The sequence below is a fragment of the Spermophilus citellus genome (assembly GCF_964194105.1).
Source record: "Spermophilus citellus genome assembly, chromosome: 8".
NCBI classification, from domain to species: Eukaryota; Metazoa; Chordata; class Mammalia; order Rodentia; family Sciuridae; genus Spermophilus; species Spermophilus citellus.
This window is the reverse complement of record NC_138189.1, coordinates 31,039,394-31,065,841: the sequence shown is the minus strand read 5'-3', so window position 1 is coordinate 31,065,841 and position 26,448 is coordinate 31,039,394. Positions and strand designations below refer to the sequence as shown.

General features: G+C 36.7%; 1 protein-coding gene across 9 annotated transcripts in view; it reads right to left on the bottom strand.

The window, feature by feature from the left end:
• Positions 1–26,448, bottom strand: part of KLHL5 (kelch like family member 5) — an 83,504-nt gene that overhangs the window by 11,736 nt on the left and 45,320 nt on the right. For all 9 annotated transcript variants that reach the window (XM_081303224.1, XM_081303220.1, XM_081303225.1 and 6 more), the window contains 3 exons: positions 18,790–18,976; positions 4,668–4,892; positions 1,055–1,217 (listed from right to left, as the gene is read on the bottom strand). In XM_081303224.1, coding sequence (XP_081159350.1) covers positions 1,055–1,217; positions 4,668–4,892; positions 18,790–18,976 — 575 coding nt within the window. The remainder of the gene's footprint in view (positions 1–1,054; positions 1,218–4,667; positions 4,893–18,789; positions 18,977–26,448) is intronic.

Sequence of the window (26,448 nt, the reverse complement as noted above, 5' to 3'; positions counted from 1 at the left end):
TCTTTAGCTAAAATAAAGGAAGGGAGAGGTAAGGAGAGCAGATATGTGTATTTTCTTAAAATACAATTTACTAACAATTCTAGGTTTCTATTTTCTGATTTCTTCTCTTTCTGGAAATAATAATACAAAATAAATGCAACAAAAATTTTTATTTAACATTCATGGAGGGCTTCATTTTACAGATGAAAGGAGTGAAAAAGTTTCACATTTAGTTTTTGAATAACCAGGAAATACGGGTGAAGGTCTATCTAAATCAGTTTATTTATAGCAGATGAGAGGCAAGAGAGAGCCTCCTTCCAAATCCATTCTTGTTTTGCCAGTTTACCAAGTTTTGAAAGATGAGGAGCCAAATTAAAGACAAGTCAGTAGAGAAGAGAGAAGGAAGTTTTAGAGGAACATAGAAACAGACTGCCCTACTTTTAAAAGACCATATACTTTTGGGGCTGGGGATGTGGCTCAAGCGGTAGCGCGCTCGCCTGGCATGCGTGCGGCCCGGGTTCGATCCTCAGCACCACATACCAACAAAGATGTTGTGTCCGCCGAGAACTAAAAAAAATAAATATTAAAAATTCTCTCTCTCTCTCTCTCTCCTCTCTCACTCTCTCTTTAAAAAAAAAATAAAAAAAAATAAAAGACCATATACTTTTAAAGGTATATATATAAATCATCAGATTTTTACAGTATTATTTACATTTTTAATAGCTACTTGGTAGATGAGTCAGCCATCAAAGAATCTGAAAATATGAAAAAAGAGGAAAAAAAAACCAACTCAAGTCTTCCCTTAGTTTTGACCTTTTGGTTTAAACTTTAATATGGATTATTTACATAAAAATCTCTTCACTCTAAATGATGATTAAAAATGGACAGCATTTGCACATTAGAATGAAAGCCCAATTATGGGCTTTCATTTGTTTTTAAAATTATAAAAAGAGTCATTGTTTAAAAAGTTTCTTTAAATCACTAGAAGTATTTATGCATTTCTTTAAACTGGAAATGATAACTGCTTAATAAATTTCAGGTATCGTGTTTTAATGAATTTTAAGCACTTCCTTACTTGCCACTTAGTACTGCCACACCGACTGTGCTCCTGGGGGTGGACATGGTGGCAACAAAGTTCCACTGACGAGCCTGAGGGTCCCATCTTTCTACTGTGTTCAGATAGCTCCAGCCGTCGTGCCCGCCTACTGCATACATGGGACCTTCCAACACAGCCACACCTACACACAGACAGGGAGAGGTGATGACTGCCAAGAATATTTGCTGCCAACATCACATGTAAGCTGAACTCCAAGGACAATACACCTTAGACATATAAATGTAACCAATCAAAAATCTGTACTTTAGATATTTGCCTTCCTCATTGCTCCTCTTAGTGGGTAGGTGGGTAGGGATAAAATAGCACTGTAGTTCTGCTCTTAAAGCTTTTAGAAACTATTATTTCCAGGCATGACAGTGGAAAGTTAATTTAAAACTATACCAGATACAGTGCCAAAAACATTTTTTTAAATTCTGGATTTAAGACATATTTGAAAAAAAAATTATTCTTTTCCCCCTATTAATTCAAATTAATGATACTTTACTATAGTTAGATTTGTTATAAGCCAATTGATTGATTCACTGCCAGGGAGTCAAGCTGGATTCAACAATTATCTATTGGGTTTCTACTAAGTGCCAGACATTTAATAGAACTTGTCAGATGTTGTAAAAAATACCTATTTTGTGTCTCCTGAAAATGTAAGACCCATTTGGACCTTATATTTTTAGGACACAGGCACGATAAGGAGCAAAATAAAAGGGTAGAGAGCGCCAAGGGAGAATTTTCTGATAAGGTGACATTTGAGTGAATGAAGTTAGGAGATCAGACATGGAGTTATCTTTGGGAAGAGAAGATGAAGTAGAAGGAACAGCATAAGCAAAGGCCCAGAGCAATGCTCGGTGTGTGTGAGGTACAGCACGTGGCCAGTTTGGCGGAGCAGGGAGACTGATAGGGTGAGTGTAGGTGAGGAGGAAGAGTGCAGAGTCACATCACACAGGGCAGTCAGAAATAAGTACACTGACCTTGTTTGAGGACTTTGGATTTTACTCTTAATGAGAAGAGGAGCCAATAGAGGGTTTTGAAAAGAGGTAGGACATGATTATGGCCAGGTGAGGTAAAAAACTCGAGCGCAAAAAACTTTGTATAATACAAATATATTTTAATTTGTGAGATCATGGTTAGATAAGATTAAAATATTTGTTTTTCATGCATAACCCAAAATAACATTTTATTTCACTCATTTTTTATATCATGTTTTGTGCCCCACAGTGCTGACTACTGGAGATTACATATATATGTGTATGGGTATATATTTATAATATTTATATATTGCCAATTTTATATAACATATCCAATTTTAGATGTACTAAGAAAACATGTAATATATAATTAATCAAAGGGTAAAGGAAAAAGAGTCCTCCTAGTCCAACCCCTTAAACAATAGCTTTGAGAAAGAAATTTTAGTTGTAGAAGCTTTTTTTTAAATGAACTCTTCATATAATTTTCACATATGAAGAGATAAAGGGAGTGTTTCTTAAATAAAGTGAGTTCAAATTTATAAAATTTACTTATTATTAAGGTAAAACCAAGGTTGTTTTGAATAAATGAAACAAAAATTTTGAATTAGGACTTAAAGAAGACATTTAAACTATTGACTATCATCCTCTAACTTGCTATGGTTCACAATGTCTTTCATATGGCACCTGGAACTCATGATAGCATTTCATGCACAATCCCAGTTGGCACAAATCATGAATCATTATATTCTATGTACTATATTTACCTTAAATTAGAATTAGATTTCTCTCTACATGATAGAAGAAGTATGTAGTTGAATTAAACTATCAACCCTTGTTTATAGTAAATCCAAATTTATAAGTCTCATTCAGAGACTAGGGGTGTAGCTCAGAATTTACAGGGCCAAGGGTTTGATCTCCAGCAGCACAAACAAAACAAAACAAAAATGAATAAATCTGATTTGTTCTTAAGATACATGTTCCTATTCTGTGCCTATGTATTAGCTGATCTTATGGACTTCAGAGTAATGTTTTACAGTTTTCTTTGTTACATTTCATATAATTAATTTTAAACTCCTCCTTTCAGTGTCCCTTAGCCCAACTCTTTGGCTTTTACTCCTGTACTGAAACTTAATATATTATCTTTCACTGAAACCTAATTACCAACTAGTAGAATTCCTTGTCCCTTTGCTGTTTTCTTGTTCCTGTCACCACACCAGTCTTTATTCCTAGATAGCATTTATTATTGACTATTGGCTTTTTTGAGCAGCCATATCTACACTGGTGCCTAGTATTAATTTAATAAATTGAGTATACACCATGCTAGCTAAATTCAACTGTGCTTTCATTGCTATGCATCCATCTTTTATAGTGACCTATAAAATTCTTTATTCCAACTATTATAAACCTTTTCTAATCTGATAAACTGACTATAAAGCCACTGATTCTTCATTCTCTGAATTTACATCTTTTTGCAATGTGACTATAGGTCTTTTCATGAAGAACAGGAATCTGTTTCTCTACTTTTTAAACCTAGGCTTGCCTACGGGACTTGTCTTGGTCAGTGAGACATTAGCAAATATAATGCAAGTAGAGGCCTGAAATTTTGAGCACTGTGGCTTGCATTCTCCTGCTGCTTTCAAAAGCCTGTGATGCCACCATGTGAAGGAACACAGGGCTAATGTGCTGAAGGATTAGAGTCATATGGGCAGTTGCTGCTATTGGCCAGGCCAACAACCTGCCTAAAACTACCAGACATGTGAATAAGGCAATCCCAGATCATTTAGTCAACCTGCCAGCCCACTACAGATTTATGAAAACCTGGTAGAGATCATCCAAGGCAGCCTAAACCAGAAAAACTGTTCTTTTGACCCATGAGCCAAATAAATGGTTAAGCCTTAAGCTTCTCCATTTTGGACTGGTTTGTTATGCAGTAAAAGCTGGGTGATGCACACACCTTTTAAGTCCCATCTAGTTTTAATTCTACCTCCTTCATTCTCATAAAACAACTTGTTATCCTATTTCACTGAGAAAAAAGAGGTCCCTAACTTCTCTTCCATGCATCTTAGAATGAACCCTCAGTTCCTTGAGGGTGAAGACAGTGTCTTCATCTGTGTAACACATAGAAGAAAGAGCAGGGCAAACAGTATATGCTAATCATGCTCAGTAAATTACTGAGTGATAAAATTAAAGTCTTTCTTACTACATTCTCTGTGCCACCTCAAAATTCTTCTGAGTTTTTATTCCATTTCTGTTTAAAAACCAGGGGTTACATAAATATAAAAAATAATAATGCTAATATTTTAAAATAAGCATTTAAATGAGGTTAGGTAAAACTAGCTGCAAACAGAACACTTCTGTGAAAAGGTGGCTTCGACCATGCTGCTACCCTAAACCCCTCAGATATGTTTTTACCTGCACTGGCTGCTGTCATACTTGTGTATGTGCTTGTTTTCTCTGCTTCTGCTTCTCAGATAACAGGAGTATGAGAACAATTGCTTGGTGGTTGATTACTACCAACTCAGCTGCTATGTTGGTTGTCTTCTGCCTGGTATAGAATGTAAAATACCATGGCAGCAGATGTATGACAGTATAGTATCTGCAGCTATACTTACCAAGGCCATGCCTATGTGTGGACATTGGAGGCATCACACTCCAAGTTTTTGTTTTGGGGTTGTAGCATTCTACAGTATTCAAAGTCTTCAGTCCATCTCTCCCTCCAACCACGTACAGTTTGTCATCTAACACTGCAACACCGAACTGTAGCCTCCGCCCATTCATATTTGCCACAGGAGTCCACGTATTTGTACGCAGATCATATTTTTCAATGCTTGTTGCTCCTTAACAGTAATATGCAGAAATTATGTGAATGAAAATGCCACCATGATTGACTATTTTATAAAATTATGCATACAAAAGAATAATTTTTATTAGCATTGAGAACAATACTTTGTATCCCATGAAGCCCCTGCAATATCGGGCTCCTCCTACATCCATGACCTCATCTCCTACCATTCTCCAGGGCATACGCCAGGCCCAGAATTAAAAGGTAAAGTGGGCAAGGATTAGCTGTCAAAGGAGACTGAGAAACTATGGCCAGGAGTGGGAGGAAAAGCAGAGGAGGTTAGTGTCATGCAAGGCAAAGGTAAAACGCTGGTAGCAGGGAGGCTGGCTAACATCATCAATGCTCTTGAGAGAAGCAAGTTAAGACAAAGACTAAAAGGTATTACTGGACTCAGCTACATGGAGGCCACTGATAATGTGAGGAAGACTTTCTTAACTAAGTGGCTGAGACATGATAGGAGGTGAGGAATTGGAAATAATGAGCACAGAGGATTCTTCTAAGAAGTTTTGCTACAAAAGGGAGGAGGAATAAAGGGGTTACAAGGAGAGTTGATGGAGGTTTTACTTTGTTGTTAAAATTGGAAAAATTGAGTTGGTTTAAATGCTTATGGGAGGAATCTAGTTGAAAAAAAGGAAGCTGAAAACGCTGGAGATGAAAAGGAATCATAATTAATAGTGTGAGGTTCCTGAGGAGGCAGGAAAGGGCAGTACCCACAGCACAGGCAGAGGCTGGCTTCTATAGGAAGAGGGAACTACATCTATGCAAGGAGGAAGGGCAAAAGGTCTGTGTTTTGGGAACTTAAGTGTGGGACGTTAGGGAATTTCTGCTAATGCTGTCTACATTGTTTTAAAAACTGGAAGATTCCAGAACTATTCTCTTTATGAGTTAAAACCAGTAGAGATTAAAAACAAAACAAAAACCAAGAACAAACCAAATACAAACAAAACCCCCACCTCCCCTCAAAAAACCCCAGCCCCCAATCATGAAGACCTCAATTAGAACCCTTTCTCCTAAGCTTCTAATATACCAAGTCATCAGTGCTAGCCTTACAGAATTATGATTGTGACAAACATTTATTCTAAAGTATTTGTTATATTAGGTCAGAGAACTAGTAATCTCCTAAAAATTGATAATCTCCTAAAATTTACAAATAGTTTTGTTCTACATATAGATATTATATTTTCTTATGTTATAGTTCTTTTTTAAAACTGGTTCTATGCAGTTTTAAGTTACTTGGGATTAATACCAAGTCTCTTTCCATCTGTTTTCTTCACAGCACCAAACAGAATCCTTTCTAATAGTAGCTGTTCAAAAATACTTTTGAGCTCAATAGGCAATTGTGCGACCCCGGAGATCCGGGCTGACTGATCCCCACGGCCTGCCCCGAGGCTACAGAAGGCGGGCCGCTGCTGCAGAGAAGCGATTAATTAGCAAGCAGGGAGGAAAGTGGCTGCCATTCGGTGGAACCCCGCCAGCCAAGCCCGCACTGACCCCCGGGCTGAGTACGGAATTTCAGACGGGGAAGGAAGCGATACAGTCCCGACCCCCACAACGGAAACTCCACCAAGGCAATCAGCGGCCACCATCTTGGAGAGCTGAAGTATCCACCGCCACTCTCCGACAGACTGCAACAATAAAACAGGTCTGTGTCACTCAGCCCATCCCCCATATATCGGGGAATCCGCATAAAACCTCTCCTAGGCTTTCCCGGGGAGGGAGTATCAGAGTGAGCCCGCATAAAGACTAGGGGAAAACTAGAGACACCTGACCTTCAACTCCCCCTCCCATCAACAGCCAAAACGAAACCTGTCTAGCCAGCGCTGGGGGAGGGGCAAGCAGAAAAAATCAAATTGCCAGGGATCCCAATAGCCAACTGTGCGACCCCGGGGATCCGGGCTGACCGATTCGCCCAGCCTTCCCCGCGGCTACAGAAGGCGGGGTGCCGCAGAGAAGTGATTAATTAGCAAGCAGGGAGAAAAGTGGCTGCAATTCTGTGGAATCCTGGCGGATGAGCCCACACTGAACCCCGGGCTGAGTGCGGGATTTCAGAGGGGGAAGGAAGCGGTACAGTTCTATCCCCCACAACGGAAACAAAACAATAGAGTGCCGGGGTCCCCAATAGACACCCTCCACACCCAACAAACAGCAGGTCCAGAGTACAGTTTGAACTGCCGAGAGCCATCACTCAGGGGAAATCTGGTCTAGCAGGAGAAACCAAGACTAGCAGGAGAAACTAGGGGACTAGAGGCCAGGCCCTCGCGACTAGGCAGCTGGAAACCGCAGGCCGGCCGGCGACAGTTAGCCCACTGCCCGCGTAACTGGGCGGTAGGAGAACACCCGCCCACCAACTACCGACCGCTGGACTGGGTGCCTAGAGATCGCCCGCCCACCGGTGACAGCCGGCCCGCTGCCCGCGTGACTGGGCAGCCGGAGTCCACTCCCCCGCCGCGACTGATCACCCGCCCGCTGCCTGAAATACTGGGCGGCTGGAGACTGCCCGCCAGCCTCGTCGGGGAGCTGAAACCAAACAGAGACAGTCCAGTCACACAGCCCCATTAGGACACCCCAGCAAGGAGCCTGGGGCCCGTCATAGCAGAGTAGTGACGTGACTGGAGCTCGGCCGTCGGAATTCCTTCCCAGCAGAATCCACGTTAGCAGGCACAGTTTAACAACACAAAGAAGAAACAACAGAGTAATACAGAACCAAAACAAATCTATAGAAGAGAGCAGAAACACGGCAATCAAATAGAGCTAGAAAGTAACATGGACAACATGAGAAAACAAGGGAAAAAAGGAGTACAAACAATGCAGGACAACTTAATTCTACAGGAGGACATAGAAACATCAGAAGCAGGGATAGGGAAAGAACTCAAGGCATACCTAACTCGAATGGAAAGGAATATTAGGGAAGACATGAGACAGCAAGTCCAAGCAATAAAAGTATATTTTGAAAATGAATTAAACAAACAAATTCAAATGGCAAAGAACGAGCTCTAGCAGGAGATAGAGATCTTAAAAAAAATCAAACAATAATCCTAGAATTGCAGGAAAATATACACCAAATTAAAAACTCAATCGAGAATATTACAAACAGACTTGATCAAGTAGAAGTCAGAACATCAGATAATGAAGACAAGGTTTATCAACTTGAAAAGAATATAGTCAACACAGAAAAGATGCTTAAATCCCACGAGCAATCTATTCAAGAGATATGGGATGTCATAAAAAAAAACAAATTTGAGGGTCATCGGGATAGAAGAAGGCACAGAGACTCAAACCAAAGGAATGGACAGCATATTAAATGAAATAATTCTAGAAAAATTCCCAGAGATGAAAGATGAAATGGATTGCCAAATCCTGGAAGCCTACAGGACCCCAAACATTCAAAACCATAATAGACCAACTCCAAGACATATAATTATGAAGATAGCCAACGTACAGAACAAGGAGAGAATATTAAAAGCTACGAGAGAAAGGAGGCAGATTACATTCAGGGGTAAACCAATTAGGTTAACGACTGATTTCTCATCATAGACTTTGAAAGTGAGAAGATCCTGGAACAATGTATTTCAAACGCTGAAAAATAATGGATTCCAACCAAGAATACTGTATCCAGCAAAATTAAGCTTCAGATTTGACAATGAAATTAAAATCTTTCATGATAAACAAAAGCTAAAAGAATTCGCAGCAAGAAAACCAGCACTGCAAAGCATCTTGAGCAAAATACTACAAGAAGAGGAATCGAAAAATAGTGCCCAAAACTAACAGCAGGAGGTATCTCAGTAAAGGGGGAGGAAAATAACCAAAAAGTAAAACCAGCCAAACTAAAATAAATAAATAAAGAAGCATGACTGGAAGTACAAATCATATCTCAATTGTAACTTTAAATGTTAATGGCCTAAACTCACCAATCAAGAGACATAGGCTAGTAACCTGGATCAAAAAAATAAATCCAACAATATGCTGCCTTCAAAAGACTCATATGATAGGAAAAGACATACACAGGCTGAAGGTAAAAGGTTGGGAAAAATCATACCACTCACATGGCCCTCGGAAGCAAGCAGGAGTGGCCATACTCATATCGAATAAAATCAACTTTAAACCTAAGTTAATCAAGAAGGATAAAGAAGGACACTATATACTGTTAAAAGGAACCATCCACCAACAAGACATAACAATTATCAATTTGTATGCACCAAACAATGGAGCTGCAACATTCATAAAACAAACTCTCCTCAAGTTCAAGAGTCAAATAGACCACAACACAATAAATATGGGTACTTCAACACACCGCTCTCGCCATTAGACAGATCCTCTAGACAAAAACTGAATAAAGAAACTATAGAACTCAACAGCACAATCAATAACCTAGACTTAACCGACATATATAGAATATATCAACCATCATCAAGTGGATACACGTTCTTCTCAGCAGCACGTGGATCCTACTCAAAGATAGACCATATATTATGCCACAAGGCAACTCTTAGTAAGTATAAAGGCGTGGAGATAATACCATGCACCATATCTGATCACAATGGAATGAAATTGGAAATCAATGATAAAAGAAGGAAGGAAAAATCCTACATCACATGGAAAATGAACAATATGTTACTGAATGATCAATGGGTTACAGAAGACATAAAGGAGGAGATGAAAAAATTCTTAGAGACAAATGATAATACAGACACAACATACCGGAATCTATGGGACACAATGAAAGCAGTTTTAAGAGGGAAATTCATTTCTTGGAGTTCTTTCCTCAAAAAAAGAAAAAAACAACAAATAAATGAACTCACACTACACCTCAAAAACCTAGAAAAGGAAGAGCAAAACAACAGCAAATGTAGTAGAAGACAAGAAATAATTAAAATTAGAGCAGAAATCAACGAAATTGAAACGAAAAAAACCATTGAAAAAATTGATAAAACTAAAAGTTGGTTCTTTGAAAAAATAAATAAGATAGACAGGCCCTTAGCCATGCTAACGAAGAGAAGAAGAGAGAGAACTCAAATTACCAACATACGGATGAAAAAGGCAATATCACAACAGATACTACAGAAATACAGAAGATAATTAGAAAGTATTTCGAAACCCTATATTCCAATAAAATAGAAGATAGTGAAGATATCGATAAATTTCTTAAGGCATATGATCTGCTCAGATTGAGAAAGGAAGACACACACAATTTAAACAGACCAATAACAAAGGAAGAAATTGAAGAAGCTATCAAAAGACTACCAACCAAGAAAAGCCCTGGACCGGATGGGTATACAGCGGAGTTCTACAAAACCTTCAAAGAAGAATTAATACCAATACTTTTCAAGCTATTTCAAGAAATAGAAAAAGAAGGAGCTCTTCCAAATTCATTCTATGAGGCCAACATCACTCTGATCCCAATACCAGACAAAGACACTTCAAAGAAAGAAAACTACAGACCAGTATCTCTAATGAACTTGGATGCAAAAATCCTCAATAAAATTCTGGCGAATCGAATACAAAAACATATCAAAAAACTTGTGCACCATGATCAAGTAAGATTCATCCCTGGGATGCAAGGCTGGTTCAATATAAGGAAATCAATAAATGCTATTCACCACATCAATAGACTTAAAGACAAGAACCATATGATCATCTCGATAGATGTAGAAAAAGCATTTGACAAAGTACAGCATCCCTTTATGTTCAAAACACTAGAAAAACTAGGGATAACAGGAACTTACCTCAACATTGTAAAAGCTATATATGCTAAACCTCAGGCTAGCATCATCCTAAACGGAGAAAAACTGAAGGCATTCCCTCTAAAATCTGGAACAAGACAGGGATGCCCTCTATCACCACTTCTATTCAATTTAGTTCTCGAAGTACTAGCCAGAGCAATTAGACATACAAAAAAAATTAAAGGCATAAAAATAGGAAAAGAAGAAATTAAATTATCACTATTTGCGGATGACATGATAATATACTTAACAGACCCAAAAGGGTCTACAAAGAAGCTGCTAGAGTTAATAAATGAATTCAGCAAAGTGGCAGGTTATAAAATCAACACGCATAAATCAAAGGCATTCCTGTATATCAGCAACAAAACCTCTGAAATGGAAATAAGGAAAACCACTTCATTCACAATATCCTCAAAGAAAATAAGATACTTGGGAATCAACCTAACAAAAGAGGTGAAAGATTTATACAATGAAAACTACAGAACCCTAAAGAGAGAGATAGAAGAAGATCTCAGAAGATGGAAAAATGTACCCTGTTCATGGATAGGCAGAACTAACATCATCAAAATGGCGATATTACCCAAAGTTCTCTACAGGTTTAATGCGATGCCAATCAAAATCCCAATGGCATTTCTTGTAGAAATAGATAAACCAATCATGAAATTCATATGGAAAAACAAAAGACCCAGAATAGCAAAAGCAATTCTAAGAAGGAAATGTGAATCTGGAGGTATAGCGATACCAGAGTTCAAACTGTACTACAAAGCAATAGTAACAAAAACAGCATGGTACTGGTACCAAAACAGGCAGGTGGACCAATGGTACAGAATAGAAGACACAGAGACTAATCCACAAAGTTACAACTATCTTATATTTGATAAAGGGGCTAAAAACATGCAATGGAGGAAGGATAGCATCTTCAACAAATGGTGCTGGGAAAATTGGAAATCCATATGCAACAAAATGAAATTGAATCCCTTTCTCTCGCCATCCACAAAAGTTAACTCAAAATGGATCAAGGAGCTAGATATCAAATCAGAGACGCTGCGTCTGATAGAAGAAAAAGTTGGCTCCGATCTACATATAGTGGGGTCGGGCTCCAAATTCCTTAATAGGACACCCATGGCCCAAGAGTTAATAACAAGAATAAACAAATGGGACTTACTTAAACTAAAAAGTTTTTTCTCAGCAAGGGAAACAATAAAAGAGGTAAATAGAGAGCCTACATTCTGGGAACAAATTTTTACCCCTCACACCTCAGATAGAGCCCTAATTCCAGAATGTACAAAGAACTCAAAAAATTAAACAATAAGATAGCAAATAACCCAATCAACAAATGGGCCAAAGACCTGAACAGACACTTCTCAGAGGACATACAATCAATCAACAAGTACATGAAAAAATGCTCACCATCTCTAGCAATCAGAGAAATGCAAATCAAAACCACCCTAAGATACCATCTCACTCCAGTAAGATTGGCAGCCATTATGAAGTCAAACAACAATAAGTGTTGGCGGGGATGTGGGGAAAAGGGTACACTTGTACACTGCTGGTGGGACTGCAAAATTGTGAGGCCAATATGGAAAGCAGTATGGAGATTCCTGGGAAAGCTGGGAATGGATCCACCATTTGACCCAGCTATCGCCCTTCTCGGACTATTCCCTGAGGACCTTAAAAGAGCGCACTATAGGGATACGGCCACATCAATGATTATAGCGACACAATTCACAATAGCTAGACTGTGGAACCAACCTAGATGCCCTTCAATAGATGAATGGATTAAAAAATGTGGCATCTATACACAATGGAGTATTATGCAGCACTAAGAAATGACAAAATCATAGAATTTGCAGGGAAATGGATGGCATTAGAACAGATTATGCTAAGTGAAGCTAGCCAAGCCCTAAAAAACAAATGCCAAATGTCTGCTTTGATATAATGAGAACAACCAAGAACAGAACAGGAAGGAAGAGCATGAGGAAAAGACTACAGTAAACAAAGACGAATGGGGGGAGAGAAATGGGGAGAGAAGGGAAAGCACATGGAAATGGTAGGAGACCTTCAATGATACATAAAATTATAAGACGTTATGAGGGGCAAGGGGGAAGGAAAAAGAGGGAGAGAATTGAACAACAGCAGGGGAGGTAGAGAGGGAAGATGGGAGGGGAGGGGAGGGGAGGGGGGATAGTAGGGGATAGGAAAGGTAGCAGAATACAACAGTCACTAATATGGCATTATGTAAAAATGTGAATATGTAACAGATGTGATTCTGCAATCTGTATTTGGGGTGAAAATGGGAGTTCAAAACACAATTTGAGTCAAATGTATGAAAGATGATATATCATGAACTATGTAATGCTTTAAATAATCAATAAAAAAAAATAAAAAATAAAAAAAAAATAAAAAAAATACTTTTGAATGTGAGTGATCTTTCTTTATAACTTTTTCGCAATAATGAAATTCTATTCATATGCTTAGATTATTTCATGTAAGAGTTTATGTAATTTATCACTTCAAAAATGATCTCACCTCAGTCAGAATGGCAGCTATTATGAATACAAACAACAATAAGTGTTGGCGAGGATGTGGGGTAAAGGATACACTCATAACTGCTGGTGGGACTGCAAATTGGTGCAGCCAATATGGAAAGCAGTATGGAGATTTTTTGGAAAACTGGGAATGAAACCACCATTTGACCCAGCTACCCCACTCCTTGGTCTATACCCAAAGGACTTAAAAACAGCATACTACAGGGACACAGCCACATCCAATGTTTATAGCAGCACAATTCACAATAGCTAAACTAAGATGCCCTAAACAACCTAGATGCCCTTCAATAGACGAATGGATAAAAAAAAATGTGGCATATATATACACAATGGAATATTACTCAGCAATAAAAGAGAATAAAATCATGGCACTTGCAGGTAAATGGATGGATAATGCTAAGTAAAGTTAGCCAATCCCCCAAAACCAAATGCTGAATGTTTTCCCATATATAAGGAGGCTGATTCATAGGGGGGTAGGGAGAGGGAGCATGGAAGGAATAGACAATAGGGCGGAGGGGTGGGAAGGGTAGAGGGGGCATGGGGTTAGAAATGATGGTGAATGTGATGGACATTATTATCCAAAGTACATGTATGAAGACACAAATTGGTGTGAATATACTTTGTATACAACCAGAGATATGAAAAATGCTGCACCCCTCCCCTGACTCAGGCAATGCCAAGGCCCTACTGAGGTGGATGGCGCAAGGCGTCCATCCTCTGGAGGAGCACAGTATATTTCTGGGAATGGGCTGGTTTGTTTTTGTATTCCTTTAATAAGTATAGTTGCGACTTCTCATATGACCATTAAGTATGAAGGAAAAAACATGACTTTCCCAATTAATGCAACTACTTCTAAAGAATAAATCTGTTTGCTCTAAATACAATGATTCAGCTGTGGAATATAAATTGTTAATGTTTAATGAAAAACCCCTTGTAGGTAAAACAGTCAAGGAAGTTTTTGAGAAATTAAAATTAAAATCTAGAGAAGAAGAATTAATATTAAGAAGACAGATTAGTGCTTAGTACTGGGCAACTTGTTCTTGTTCCTGTGCACAATGGTTTGTGCTCTTGCTCTTGTTTGATTAAAATTAGTAGCCTCTCTTTTCAAGTTAACCACTTACCATAACTGTGGCGCCGACTCTAGTCAGTAAGTCAAGAAAGAATAGTCAAGGTATAGGCCAGTAGTCTGGGACATTTCTAACTATTATTAAAAGCTAACTAAGCAGAAACAGCTCAAAGCCAAACTTGAACTGAAAGTAAAAATGCTTGCTTATGCATAAGCCAAGATACATTCTTCTATTCTAATTGTAGCTATGTAATACTTTGTTTCTTTGAATAATGATTTCTGTTTTGTAACCACAAAGTACTGTGAGCCTGCCAAAATGAAAAGTATATATGATTAACTTCACAAGTAAAGATTGGGATTCAGCACCTTTACTTTGGTGTCTGTTGTTTCTCCACCCCTCTTTTGCCGACTCCTCACCATCCGTTCGTCTCCTGAGACCCCCTGTTGGAGCTGGACTCCAACAGAAAAATTGGGCTGTATATGTGTAATAAGAATTGTAATGCATTCTGCTGTCATATATAAATAAAAAAATAAAACATCACAAAACAAAAAAATCTTAAAATCTTTTTTCTTCCATAAAATTAATCAAATCAAATAAAAACTCCCATCAAATAAAGGTTAATCATCTCTCTTCACTAATATATTTAAGAAATATCTTTCTCTTGAACTTTAATTAATTAATTAATTAATTTTGTGGTGCTAGGGATAAAACCCAGGGCCTTGAGCATGCTAGGCAAGCAGTCTGCCACTAAACTAAGTTCCCAGCCCCTAAGTTATTTTTTTTTTAAATATCTAGTTTACTACGTAGTATCACAGTGTAATGAATTCAAAATTAAAACTTCTTTTGATAATTTCAAGTCTAATGCATACAAAATATTAAAACAGTTCCAAATATTTTAAAAAATCCAAACATTCCAAAAATAAAAAAATCCTAACAATTGTAAAGTTTTGTGTAAAAACAGAATGTCTTTAACCTATAACGAAGGACTAATCTTTAAAAAGTAAGCACAAATATTTCTGACACCTTTCTAGTGGCTATCTAGAATCATCATCAGCTTATTTGTTGGACTCTATACTAAAAAGACATATGAAGGGATCAAGAGTGAATGATCTGACTACCATCCAACAAAGGCAAACCGTTCTTCATTATAAAGATATTGGGAATAAGATAAAGAGAGGGAAGATAGCTTATATAGGATAGAGGGTCAGAGTATTTGAATATTAAGAAAGATTCAGACATAAAGTTGGTCAAGCAGCAAGGATCAGATTAAAGAATGCCTTAAAAGCTGAAATGAGGAATTTATTCCTTATGTGGTAAGAAATAAAGATCTCTGGAGTTTTTGAGCAGAGTAGTGACAATGTTAACTGAAGAGTTAATGGAGCAGAGAGTATGGTCTCCAGTGTTAAAATGCCTGTTTATATCCTTATCTCATCACTAATTAGTTATGTGAGCCTGGAAAAGTTACTAACTTTTTTAGTCTTGGTATCCTCAACTATAAAAGAGAGCAAGAACTGTATTCGGCTCTTAGAGCTTTCCTAATAACAGACACTCACAACATAATGAGTGCTATTTCCCCCAAGCTAACCTGATCCAAATAGGTAGGCTGATAGGAGGCTACCTGGAATATTGGAAAGAGGGCAGTAGAGATCTGAAGGAATTAGATACAAGACCCATGTGAAGGAAGACACAGCTGTCAGAATTTAAGATTTGAGAGAGAATTCTTTCCTTTGGGTACTAGAATCTGAGCTTCCTTCTCTTGCTTAGACAATTTCCCACTGTATGTATAAGTCTTGATAGAAGGCAGCAACTCATCTCCCAGAAAACTAGAAAGATAGATACTTGTTCTCCTTCCCTTAGACATTTAATGCTCAGGACTGACCTAACACTTGCATACAGAAGTTAAACACAGGACATTAGTAAGAAGCAGGCAGTGGACACAGCGCCCTTGTCTCATCAGCCTTCTAATAAATTCCCTTATCTGTTTAAATGAGCCAGAATTGATGTCCACTGAAGAAAACTTATTTTGGTTCTACACTCTTAAGTCTGGGAGACATAGTCAGAGATTTAAACATGCCACGTTTTAAGTGAATGGTGAAAGTCAAGTAGATATTTTCAACAAGTTGGAAATATGAGAATAAAGTCAGAGAGTAGAATACACAGATTAATACAGAGATAAACAGTTAAAGCCCTGAAAAAGAGAAGGAAAGAGAGAGGGGAAGAGGAGCTAGTAATAACTATAAAGCCTAGCACCACATGTAATGACAGATAGATATTTTAAACAAGTTAGAACTATGAGAATAAAATCAAATCTATGAACCTACAAGATAAATAACATACAAAACTTTCAATTAGAGCTCATAATTTTATATTCCTTATAGATAACACACAGGAGAAAAACACAGGATTAATAAATTTAGGGCTTCAGTTGTACAAGTAATTCAAGAGATGGCAAAGCAAATCTTCATTCACTGACAGATACTGATGCTCTATGTGCAAGGCATTGTACTAGGCACTCAGGATATAGTAACTCCTTGCTTTTCTGGAGCTTACTTGAGGAGAAGACGTAGAGAGACAGTAAACAAATATATATGCTGCTTCAATCTCTAGGGGCTGGAAGAGAAGAGCAAGGGAAGAAGCAGAATAAGCTAATATTAGAGAGGTACTGTCAAAGGATTGTAGATGATTAGTACTAGAAATGTAGACACAGGGGAGATCAATGTATATGGAGAGATTAACACATAGAAGCTTCTAACATAATACCTGGCAGCCAGTAGGTACTATGTATATTGTTCATTACTGTTATTTTTATCATTAGTAAAAACCAAATGGTATAAAAAATTCCCAGATACTTTGACCCAGATTTCCCAAATGTTTACATTTTACTACATTTGTTTTCTAGTCTGAATGTGTGTGTGCTTGCCTTTCTTACTCTGAACTGTATATGAGCCAGTTACAGAGATATGACCCTATACCCCTAAATACTTTAGAGTGTCTTCCTCAGAACAACATTATTTTTATAAAACCACAATACAATTATAAAAGTCTGAAAACTAACATTAAACATGCTATCTAATCTACAGACCTTATTTGAAGTTTTTCATTCATCTCAATTATGTCCTAAAGCAAAAGAAAAACCAAGATGATTGATTATAATAGTTGCTATGTGTCTTTATTCTCTGGTAATCTGGAACAATGTCTGAATCTTTTTATTTTTTACTTTGTATTTCACAACATTGACATTTTTGAAAACTACAGACAGACAAGTTATTTTGTAGACTGTCTCTCAACTTAGATTTGTTTTTTCCTCATGATTGAATTCAGGTTATAGACTTTTCACAAGAATACCACAGGTGTGCTGCTGAGTTTTTCACAGTGCATCCTATAAGAGGCACATGCTGCCGCTCATTCTCATTACTGGCAACATTATCTTTGATTAAGTGGATGATTAAGTGGATGTGTGCCAGTGCTCTCCATTGTAAAGATACTATTTTACCCTTTGTATCTAATAAGTATGTGGCTAGAAGGTACTTTGAGTCATAAATATCCTTTTCTCAAATTTTTACCCATCAGTCTTACCATGCACTGATAATTCCTTTTTCCTTTCATTTCTTGCAGTACTAGGGACTGGACTCAGGGATACTCTACCATTGAGCTACATCCCTAACCCTTTTTAATTTTATTTATTTTTATTTTGAGACTGAGGCTGGCCTTGAACTTGTGATCTTTCTGCCTCAGCCTCCCTACTAGTTGGATTACAGGCATGCACCACCATGCCTGGCTTACACTGAGGATTCTTGACTGATACATAAAATACTTGGGACCAGAAGTGTTTCTGATTTGAGTGTTTCTGATTGATTGACTGACTGACTTTACTGGTTGAGTGTCCTCAATCTGAAAATAGAGATGAAGAGCACCTCCATCATTTGGAGAACCAACATGACACTTGAAAAGTTTTGATTTTGGAACATTTCATAATCTGGATTTTGATGGCTGCTAAATGGCAACATTTTAAATTCTATCTTTCCTTTTGCACCTAACAGTTGGCACTTCTACTATAAAGAAAAAACTTTCCTCTCCCTTCTTTATCAGCATGGATTCAGACATTTACCAATGTATTTAGTTATACTCCTTTACTATTATCATAATTTTTGTACTGGGCATAAAACCCAGGAAACTGTACCACTGAGCTACATCCCTAGTCCTTTTTATTTTTTATTTCAAGACAGGATCTTGCTAAGTTGCTGAAGGCCTCGCAAATTTGCTGAGGCTTGCCTTGAACTTGTGATCCTCCTCCCTCAGTCTCTTGAGTCTATTATTTGATACCCAAATTACCCCAGATTTAGACAGTGGTAGCCCCTACAAACTGCTTTCTATGAGTACTGACCTGTTTCTATCATTCTTTGAGCACTTTCTTTCTGGCACTAGAGTTATGTTCCAGGCTTATCTTGTAATTCTTTTTTGCCCTTGTCCTGCAACCAGCCATTTCTCCAAAGAGCTCTTTGGTCATAATTATTACTTATTAAAATTTCTCTTTTTCTGTTCTTCCAAATAAATACCTTTTGTTGAATCCATTCCTCCAACTGCAAATAATGTACCAACAGTTGACTTCCTAGGTTTTGTCCGAGGACTTTGTAACATGGGTCGTCTCTCTGGTAATAAATGATACTTCATTGCTTCCATAATGAGTTTCTGACATTCTATATCATCCCGAAAAAGTGCATTATTTTCCATGTCTGCCAGGAACTAGAAATGAATGATATATATATACACTGAATGACCAAGAAAACAGTAAGGTTGAAAGAATAAATGATACTAGCTTTTGAATGGAAATTATCCTGTTTTTTGAAAACAAAAATTCAAATTTGAACACTTTTGAAACTAAAACATGTAATATTTGCAAGATTTTCATTTTAAATGTCATTGAAAGGCAAAAATTGAAGAGCATATGTGATGTACTCTAAGATCCTTTTTTTTTGGGGGGGGGAGGATAGTGCAGACTGAACTCAGGGGCACTCAACCACTGAACCACATCCCCAGCCCTATTTCGTAGTTCATTTAGAGACAGGGTCTCAATTGAGTTGCTTAGTGCCTTGCTTTTGCTGAGGCTGCTTTGGACTCGAAATCCTCCTGCCTCAGCCTCCCAAGCTGCTGGGATTACAGACAAGCTTCACTGTACCCAGCTAAGAACCTAATAGCACTTATTCTTGGGTAGTGGGAATGCTGGTGCTTTATAAGTAATTTTTTTAACCAATTTTTTTTTATTAAAGAACAATGAAAAGTCTATTTATTATATACATATATTAATTAATCTTTTTATTATTTTTCTATAATTTCCAGATTTTCCAACATAAATCACTTTACAGTTATAATTAGAAATAACTTTAACTGAGAAATACTAAGTGGGTGTTGACTAATTATTCTGCAATTACCAGACTTCTTTAAATGATGTACAAATACTACCACCAAAAAACAACTTACCAATTTCTCAAAGGACAAAGAACTGTGATTACTCTAAAAGAAAAATTAACCCTCCTCGTGCTTCATTGAATCTTATTTTATGTAAATGCACAAAAACTGTTATAACCTATCTTTTAAAAATGATTATTTTCCTTTTGTGCTGGGCTCTCCATCATGCCTCCCTATTGTGCAACTCCTCACTGCCCGACCAACAAACCTATGTGCATCTTTTCATTTCTTTCTCCTACTTAACAGTCCTCTGCTGACATAATTCTCATACGTGTGTGTGGCATGTGGTTTCTCTTTTGCTATTTGTTTTATTATATGCTTTGCTGCATCTTATCATTTTTATTTAACAATATCTCATGAAAAATTCTTCAAGTCTTCCTAAAGAAATACTGTTCAGATGTATTCTTATAAATAACTAACAGGTATACTAAAATTTTCTAGCCATCTTATTATTATGAACATTGTTTTTTTCCAGTGTGTGTACATACACCTTAACATATACAAGTGCTGATGCCCTCGGGCAGTTCAAAAGGTGTATATAAATATAAAAGATGTATAAACATCAGAATACTTTCCAAAGAGGCTGTACTAATTCATCTTTGCACCAGCTATGAGCACAACATTCCTGCCAGGAAGTAGTGTTAGTTCTTTTCATTTTGCCAATGGTAGCACATTTCCCTCTCATGCACATCTTTTTATATTTTGGCCACTTGTAAATTTTCTTTCTCCCTTTGCCTCTTTTTTTTCCGTTGTTGCTTTAAATTTGATAAGAAATTTTGAAGAGTTCTTTCTCTCTCCCTTATACATGCTTGCGCACACGCGCACACACACACACACACACACATAAACATCTGTATTTTTCTAGATTTTGCATTGTCTACTAAGGTTGTTTCATAATACTTTGGCCTATAAACGATCTTTATTTTTAGGTCAAATATGTGTCATTTTTTCTTAGTTTCAGAATTTCCAGTCTAGTTAGAGAGTGCTTTTATTTCACTTTGCACATGTAGCCTCCTAGATTATCTGGCAAAATTTCATTGCTTTATCTCTTTCACTGAGGCCATTGGTTCATGTGACATAGAACAAGTGGAGGAATATTTTTATTTTCTTCCAGATAAAGACAGTTTTGCACCTATACCATTTATTAAATAATCCACTCCATTTCCAAATGAATTGAACCTTGGTCATATATTACAGCCTCAAAAACAGATCTCGTATCTTAAAAAAAAAATGTGTGTGTGTGTGTGTGTGTGTGTGTAGTTGTAGATGGACAGCATGTCTTTATTTTATTTTTTATGTGGTGCTTAGGATTGAAGCCAGTGCCTCACATGTGCTAGGCAAGTGCTCTGCCACTGAGCCCCATCCCCTCATATCTTTTTTGATTCTTTGTTCTATTGATCTATTTGCCTAGTTCTATTCTAATATTGTGTTTTTTATGCAGAGTCTTTATAGCATATTCTATTATTTGATATAAGTCTCCCCTCACTGTTAATTTTCACAGTTTGCTTGGCTATTTTGGAGTCCTTGTTTTCCATATAACCTAAGATGGTTTTATCCAATTCCCTCTCATAATCTGGATTCTTTTGGTATTCTGTTGTGAACTGCACTAAATTTCTTTATTAATTTTGAGTTTATATTTTGATATTAATGTGTTCTGTTTAAGAAGTCTTTCCATTTGTTGTATAGCTTTCTTCACATGAGTCTTATGCTCTTCTTTTATTAAATGCATTCCTAAATATTTTATTTTCTTTTTGCTATTCGGTATATATCTTAAAATTTTCATGTTTATATTTTGCTGGAAGAAAGTCAGTCTTCTGATTATTTTACACTTGTATTTTAACCTGCTACTTTACCACATTCCCTGATTACCCTCTATTATTATGTATACAATCATAACTATCATCAAAGAGGAAGAGTTTGACATCTTTTTCTATGTGTACACCAGTTATTTTATTATTACTTTGTAAAAACCTTCAAAGCAATGTTTAAATAAGTAGAGTGAGGGGCTGGGGATGTGGCTCAAGCGGTAGCGCGCTCGCCTGGCATGCGTGCGGCCCGGGTTCGATCCTCAGCACCACATACCAACAAAGATGTTGTGTCCGCCGAGAACTAAAAAATAAATATTTAAAATTCTCTCTCTCTCTCTCTCTCTGTCCCCCTCTCTCTAAAAAAATAAATAAATAAATAAATAAATAAGTAGAGTAAAATGGAGCATCCCCATTCCTGGTCTTAACTGACATGTGTTATTGTTTTATTAGTTAGGATAATCAGTGATATAGTGTCAGGCAATCCATCTTTATTGAGTTTGTCTCCTCTTCCTGATTTAGAGTTTCAAATTAAGACTGGTTGCCAAATTTTTTCCAAATACCTGTTATCAATTATATTACTTTCTCTTTCAAAGTTATTGATGTAATGAGTGCTTTGCAGATGAGGATGTGATTAAGCTTAAATCTGATGATAGAAAGAGCTAACACACACACACACAGACACACACACAGAAGAACTAACACTTAGTACCAACTATGCCAGACAATACGTTATGAAATACAAAGAATATCTTGTTAATTTTTCTATTGATCACATATCGAAATGATAATATTTTGAATATACAGGGTTAAATGACATGAAAATTAGTTTCAGCTATTTCTTTTCTTTTTTATGTAGCTATTTAGATTTAATGCCATGTGTGTCTTCTTTGATTGGACAGTGCTGGCTCACACGCTGCATTGGCCCTTCATTGGCAATACCTGCACTTTGTATAGGGCTATTAGCAAAGTGAATGAACTATCAGAATGAATGATGCATTGTAAAATGTGGAAGAGAAAAAAAATAGAAATAGTGATGTCACTTCAAGTTTATCAGCACTAAAATCCCCAAGTCATGTTAGCTCCAATCTTTAGCACATAGAGCTCTGTAGTGCAATTCATTGTCTATGACTCTTCTCATTTCTACAATGTCCTGGCTCCAGCCTTTACTAGGCAGACTTCAGCAACCACTTGACATCTTCCTTGTTCTTTTCTAGATAGCAGGGAAAAATAGCATCCTTCCTGATGATTTCTCTTTGTGCTTGTTAGCATTTCCCTATATCCAGAAATTATATCTACTCATGGATTTGTTCTTTTTTTTCTCCCTCAGCTTTACTGAGTAATAACTGACAAACAAAATTTGCATTTATTTAAGGTATACAACAGGATGCAGGTATACATTGTGTAGTGATTATCACAATAAGCTAATGAACAGATCTGTCACCCTATATGGTTACCTTGTTTCGTGTGTAGTGAGAACACTTAAGATTTACTCTCGTAGCAAATTTCAAGTACACAATACATCTTCATTATAATAACTTATAAAGTTATGAAAACTTTAAAAAGATGTTTTTTTTTTAAAGAGAGAGTGAGAGAGGAGAGAGAGTGAGAGAGAGAGAGAGAGAATTTTTTTTTAATATTTATTTTTTAGTTCTCCGCGGACACAACATCTTTGTTGGTATGTGGTGCTGAGGATCGAACCTGGGCCGCACGCATGCCAGGCGAGTGCGCTACCGCTTGAGCCACATCCCCAGCCCATAAAAAAGATGTTTGATAATAAAATATTTTGGTGTATTAATGAAAAAAAATCATCCCTGGAAAAAGGTCTCCCTGGACATAGTGTATTATCATTTTGATACACTGCCAGCTTGTATTTGACAATATATTTCTTTATAATTTTACAATTAAGGCATATTTGAATTATCATAATTAATTCATTTCAAGCAAATAAGTCAATGGTTTTTAGTGAATCTACCCAGTTGTAAAACCATTACCACAAAATGGTTTGGGGACATTTTCATCACCTCGATATTTTATACATCCACTTTTCTGGATATTTCATATCAATAAAATTTTACAATATGTGGTCTTTGTGTCTTATTTCTTTCACTTAATTTGTTTTTGACGTTTGTCCATGTTGTAGCATTTATCAGTATTTTATTTTTTTTATTGTTGAATATGGCTACATTTCTTTTCATCTATTCATTCATCAGTTGATGGACACTTAGGTTGTTTCTAGTTTGGAGTTATTATCAATAAAGCTAAGAAAGTTTATGTGCAAGTCATTTCTCTTAGGTAGATAATCTATGTGTAGAATTTCTGGGTCATATGGTATTTTTATTCTTAACTTTGTGTTTGTGAGTTTGTGTGTGTGTGTGTGGTCCTGGGAATTGAACCCAGAGGTACTTTACCCCTGAGCTATAACCCCAGCCTTTTAATTTTTCTTTTGAGACAGGGTCTTGCCAAGTAGCCCAGGCTGGCCTCAAACTTACAATCCTCCTGCTTCAGCTTCCTGTATCGATGGGATTATAGGAATGTGCTACCACACCAGGCTTCTTTATTGCTTTCTGAATAATTTTTTGAATAATATCTATTATTTTCCATTTGATTAATCTGATTCTTACATTCATGGCTTTATTTTTTTCTATTTTTTCTAATCTCTTTACTTAAATATAGTTAATTCCATCTATTAATAAATTATATAGCCTGTCAACATGCTAAAAAATATATTTTACTTTTAATCCCAATTACTACAAAATCTACTCAATCTTTAAAAGGAGTAAAAATAATTAGAACAGAAGTAATATGAACAGTGAGATTAATCTAAATGAGCAAACCTAACATATATTCACTAATGTCTTCTGTGGCTAGCATAACTGTTTTGTTTGCACAGAAGAAATATAGAATAATTAATATCAGAATTTACACTCTAGGGTAGGTCATGAGACTTCTTTCTTTCTTTTTTTAAAAAAATATACTTTATGTTATTTATTTATTTTTATGTGGTACTGAGGATCAAACCGAGGGCCTCATATGTGCTAGGCAAGCACTCTATCACTAAGCCACAGTTCCAGTCCATGAGACTTGTTTCTTAGGCTGAAACAGGAGGATTGCTAATTCAAGGCCCACTTCAGCAACTTAGTGAGACTCTGTCTCAAAATAAAAAAACAAAAGGGCTGTGTATGTAGCTTAACAGTAGAGCACCCCAATGTTCAATCCCCAGTATCTAAAAAAGGCACTAAGACAGAACTATAAAATACAGATTCTCACATACTCTTCTAAGTGGCTTCTCTGCCATGAGAGAATGGCAAATTATTAAGATGAAAGCATTTGGAATAGAAGAGAAATATTATCATTTTGTAAATTTTTATCTTCACTCTCACACTTGCTTGCCACATTACCATATGGAATTTCTCTAAAACTGTCAACACAAATAGAATGTGAATGAGTTATGAATTCTGAAGACTTTTAAAAATTGTTTTGGTTTCTAAAACTTGTGAATTAATATAATACTAATTCATTTTAAATTTCTGACTTTAAGTAAAAAACATAATGAAAACTGAGAACAGAACAGTAGAGACCAACATACTTATAATTCAGGCTACCACTGGGAACACTTAACAATTCCAATGTTAAGATCTTTTAAATAATATATCAATGTATCTATATATACTGAGGAGATATCTCCTAATGTTTTTGTCACATCTGACAACATGCACAGTCCCTACTTCTTGAACTTGGAATCCATTTTTAATAACACTCCAGGCAAAAGTAAAATAAACTGACCATAAACACTTATCTTTTTGATTATTATGGCTTTTTAAAGCCACACTAAAATGATCATTTGATAGAGGATTACAGTTACACAAATTATTTCCTACATCATTTTAAAGATCTACTGTTGGAGACACTAAATGTAAATGGAACACTTTCATTAGGTCAAATACTGCTTCATATTAATGTAGTATAGTAAAACCTCATTTAGTTGGTATCATGAGTACAAAACTATTTCAAAGTAAAATTTTCTAGGTTATTAAACCTAATCTGAATTTTAGAAATATCAGTCATTTATTATTTAAATAATTTTAGCAACTCTCATATTTTCCTACCTTTAAAAATAAAACACAACACATTCAACATTTTTGCATGATTGATTTTAGTTTCTACCTCAAAACTTTACTACTTAATAATTCTGCAGCCTTGCTCTTCACTTGTATGAAGGGAAATAAACCACTGCCAGTATTTCTAAGTGTCACAATACTGTAACATATTTAGTATTATCACTGTAGAAAAGAAAAAGTGTTTGGTGGGCCTGACTCTGGACCCTCAGGGGGGAATGCTTATCTTGCTCATTGTGCAGCAGGGAAGTCCTAACATAGAACGCTGTGTTTTGGGACAAAGTGCTGCCAGAACACTGGTAAGCACCATTTCCTTGCTCCTTTGACAAGAAGTTATTCCCCTATTGGTACAAGGTGAGCCTATGTGGCAGTTCCTGAACTCTTGGTGTCTGAACTCCCATAATATGATAAGTTGTGTATCACCTCTGGCCTATCATGACTGATATATTTAAAGTGGCACATACCCACTATAAAACGCTATTTTTGCTGCTCAATAAAGCAGACCCAGTTCTCTGAAACGGTCTCTGGAGGGGTTTCACTGCGCTCTCAAGCTCCCCATAGTCAATGCTGGAAGGGCAGGCCCCTCAGCAAAAAATGTTGCACAAAAAGGTAAAGTAACAGTTTAGAGTATACAAGGCAACATGCCCACAATGTCTTCACTCCTTCCACCTCACAATAGTGGACACTGGTATTCAAACTTGAAGATGCATCAAAGCCACAGAGGCTTCTTAAGCAGTTTGCTTGGCCCCACCCACAGAGATTCATATTCACTAGTTTTGGGGTGAGGCCTAATAATTTGCTTTCTAAACAAGTCCCCAGGAGGTTC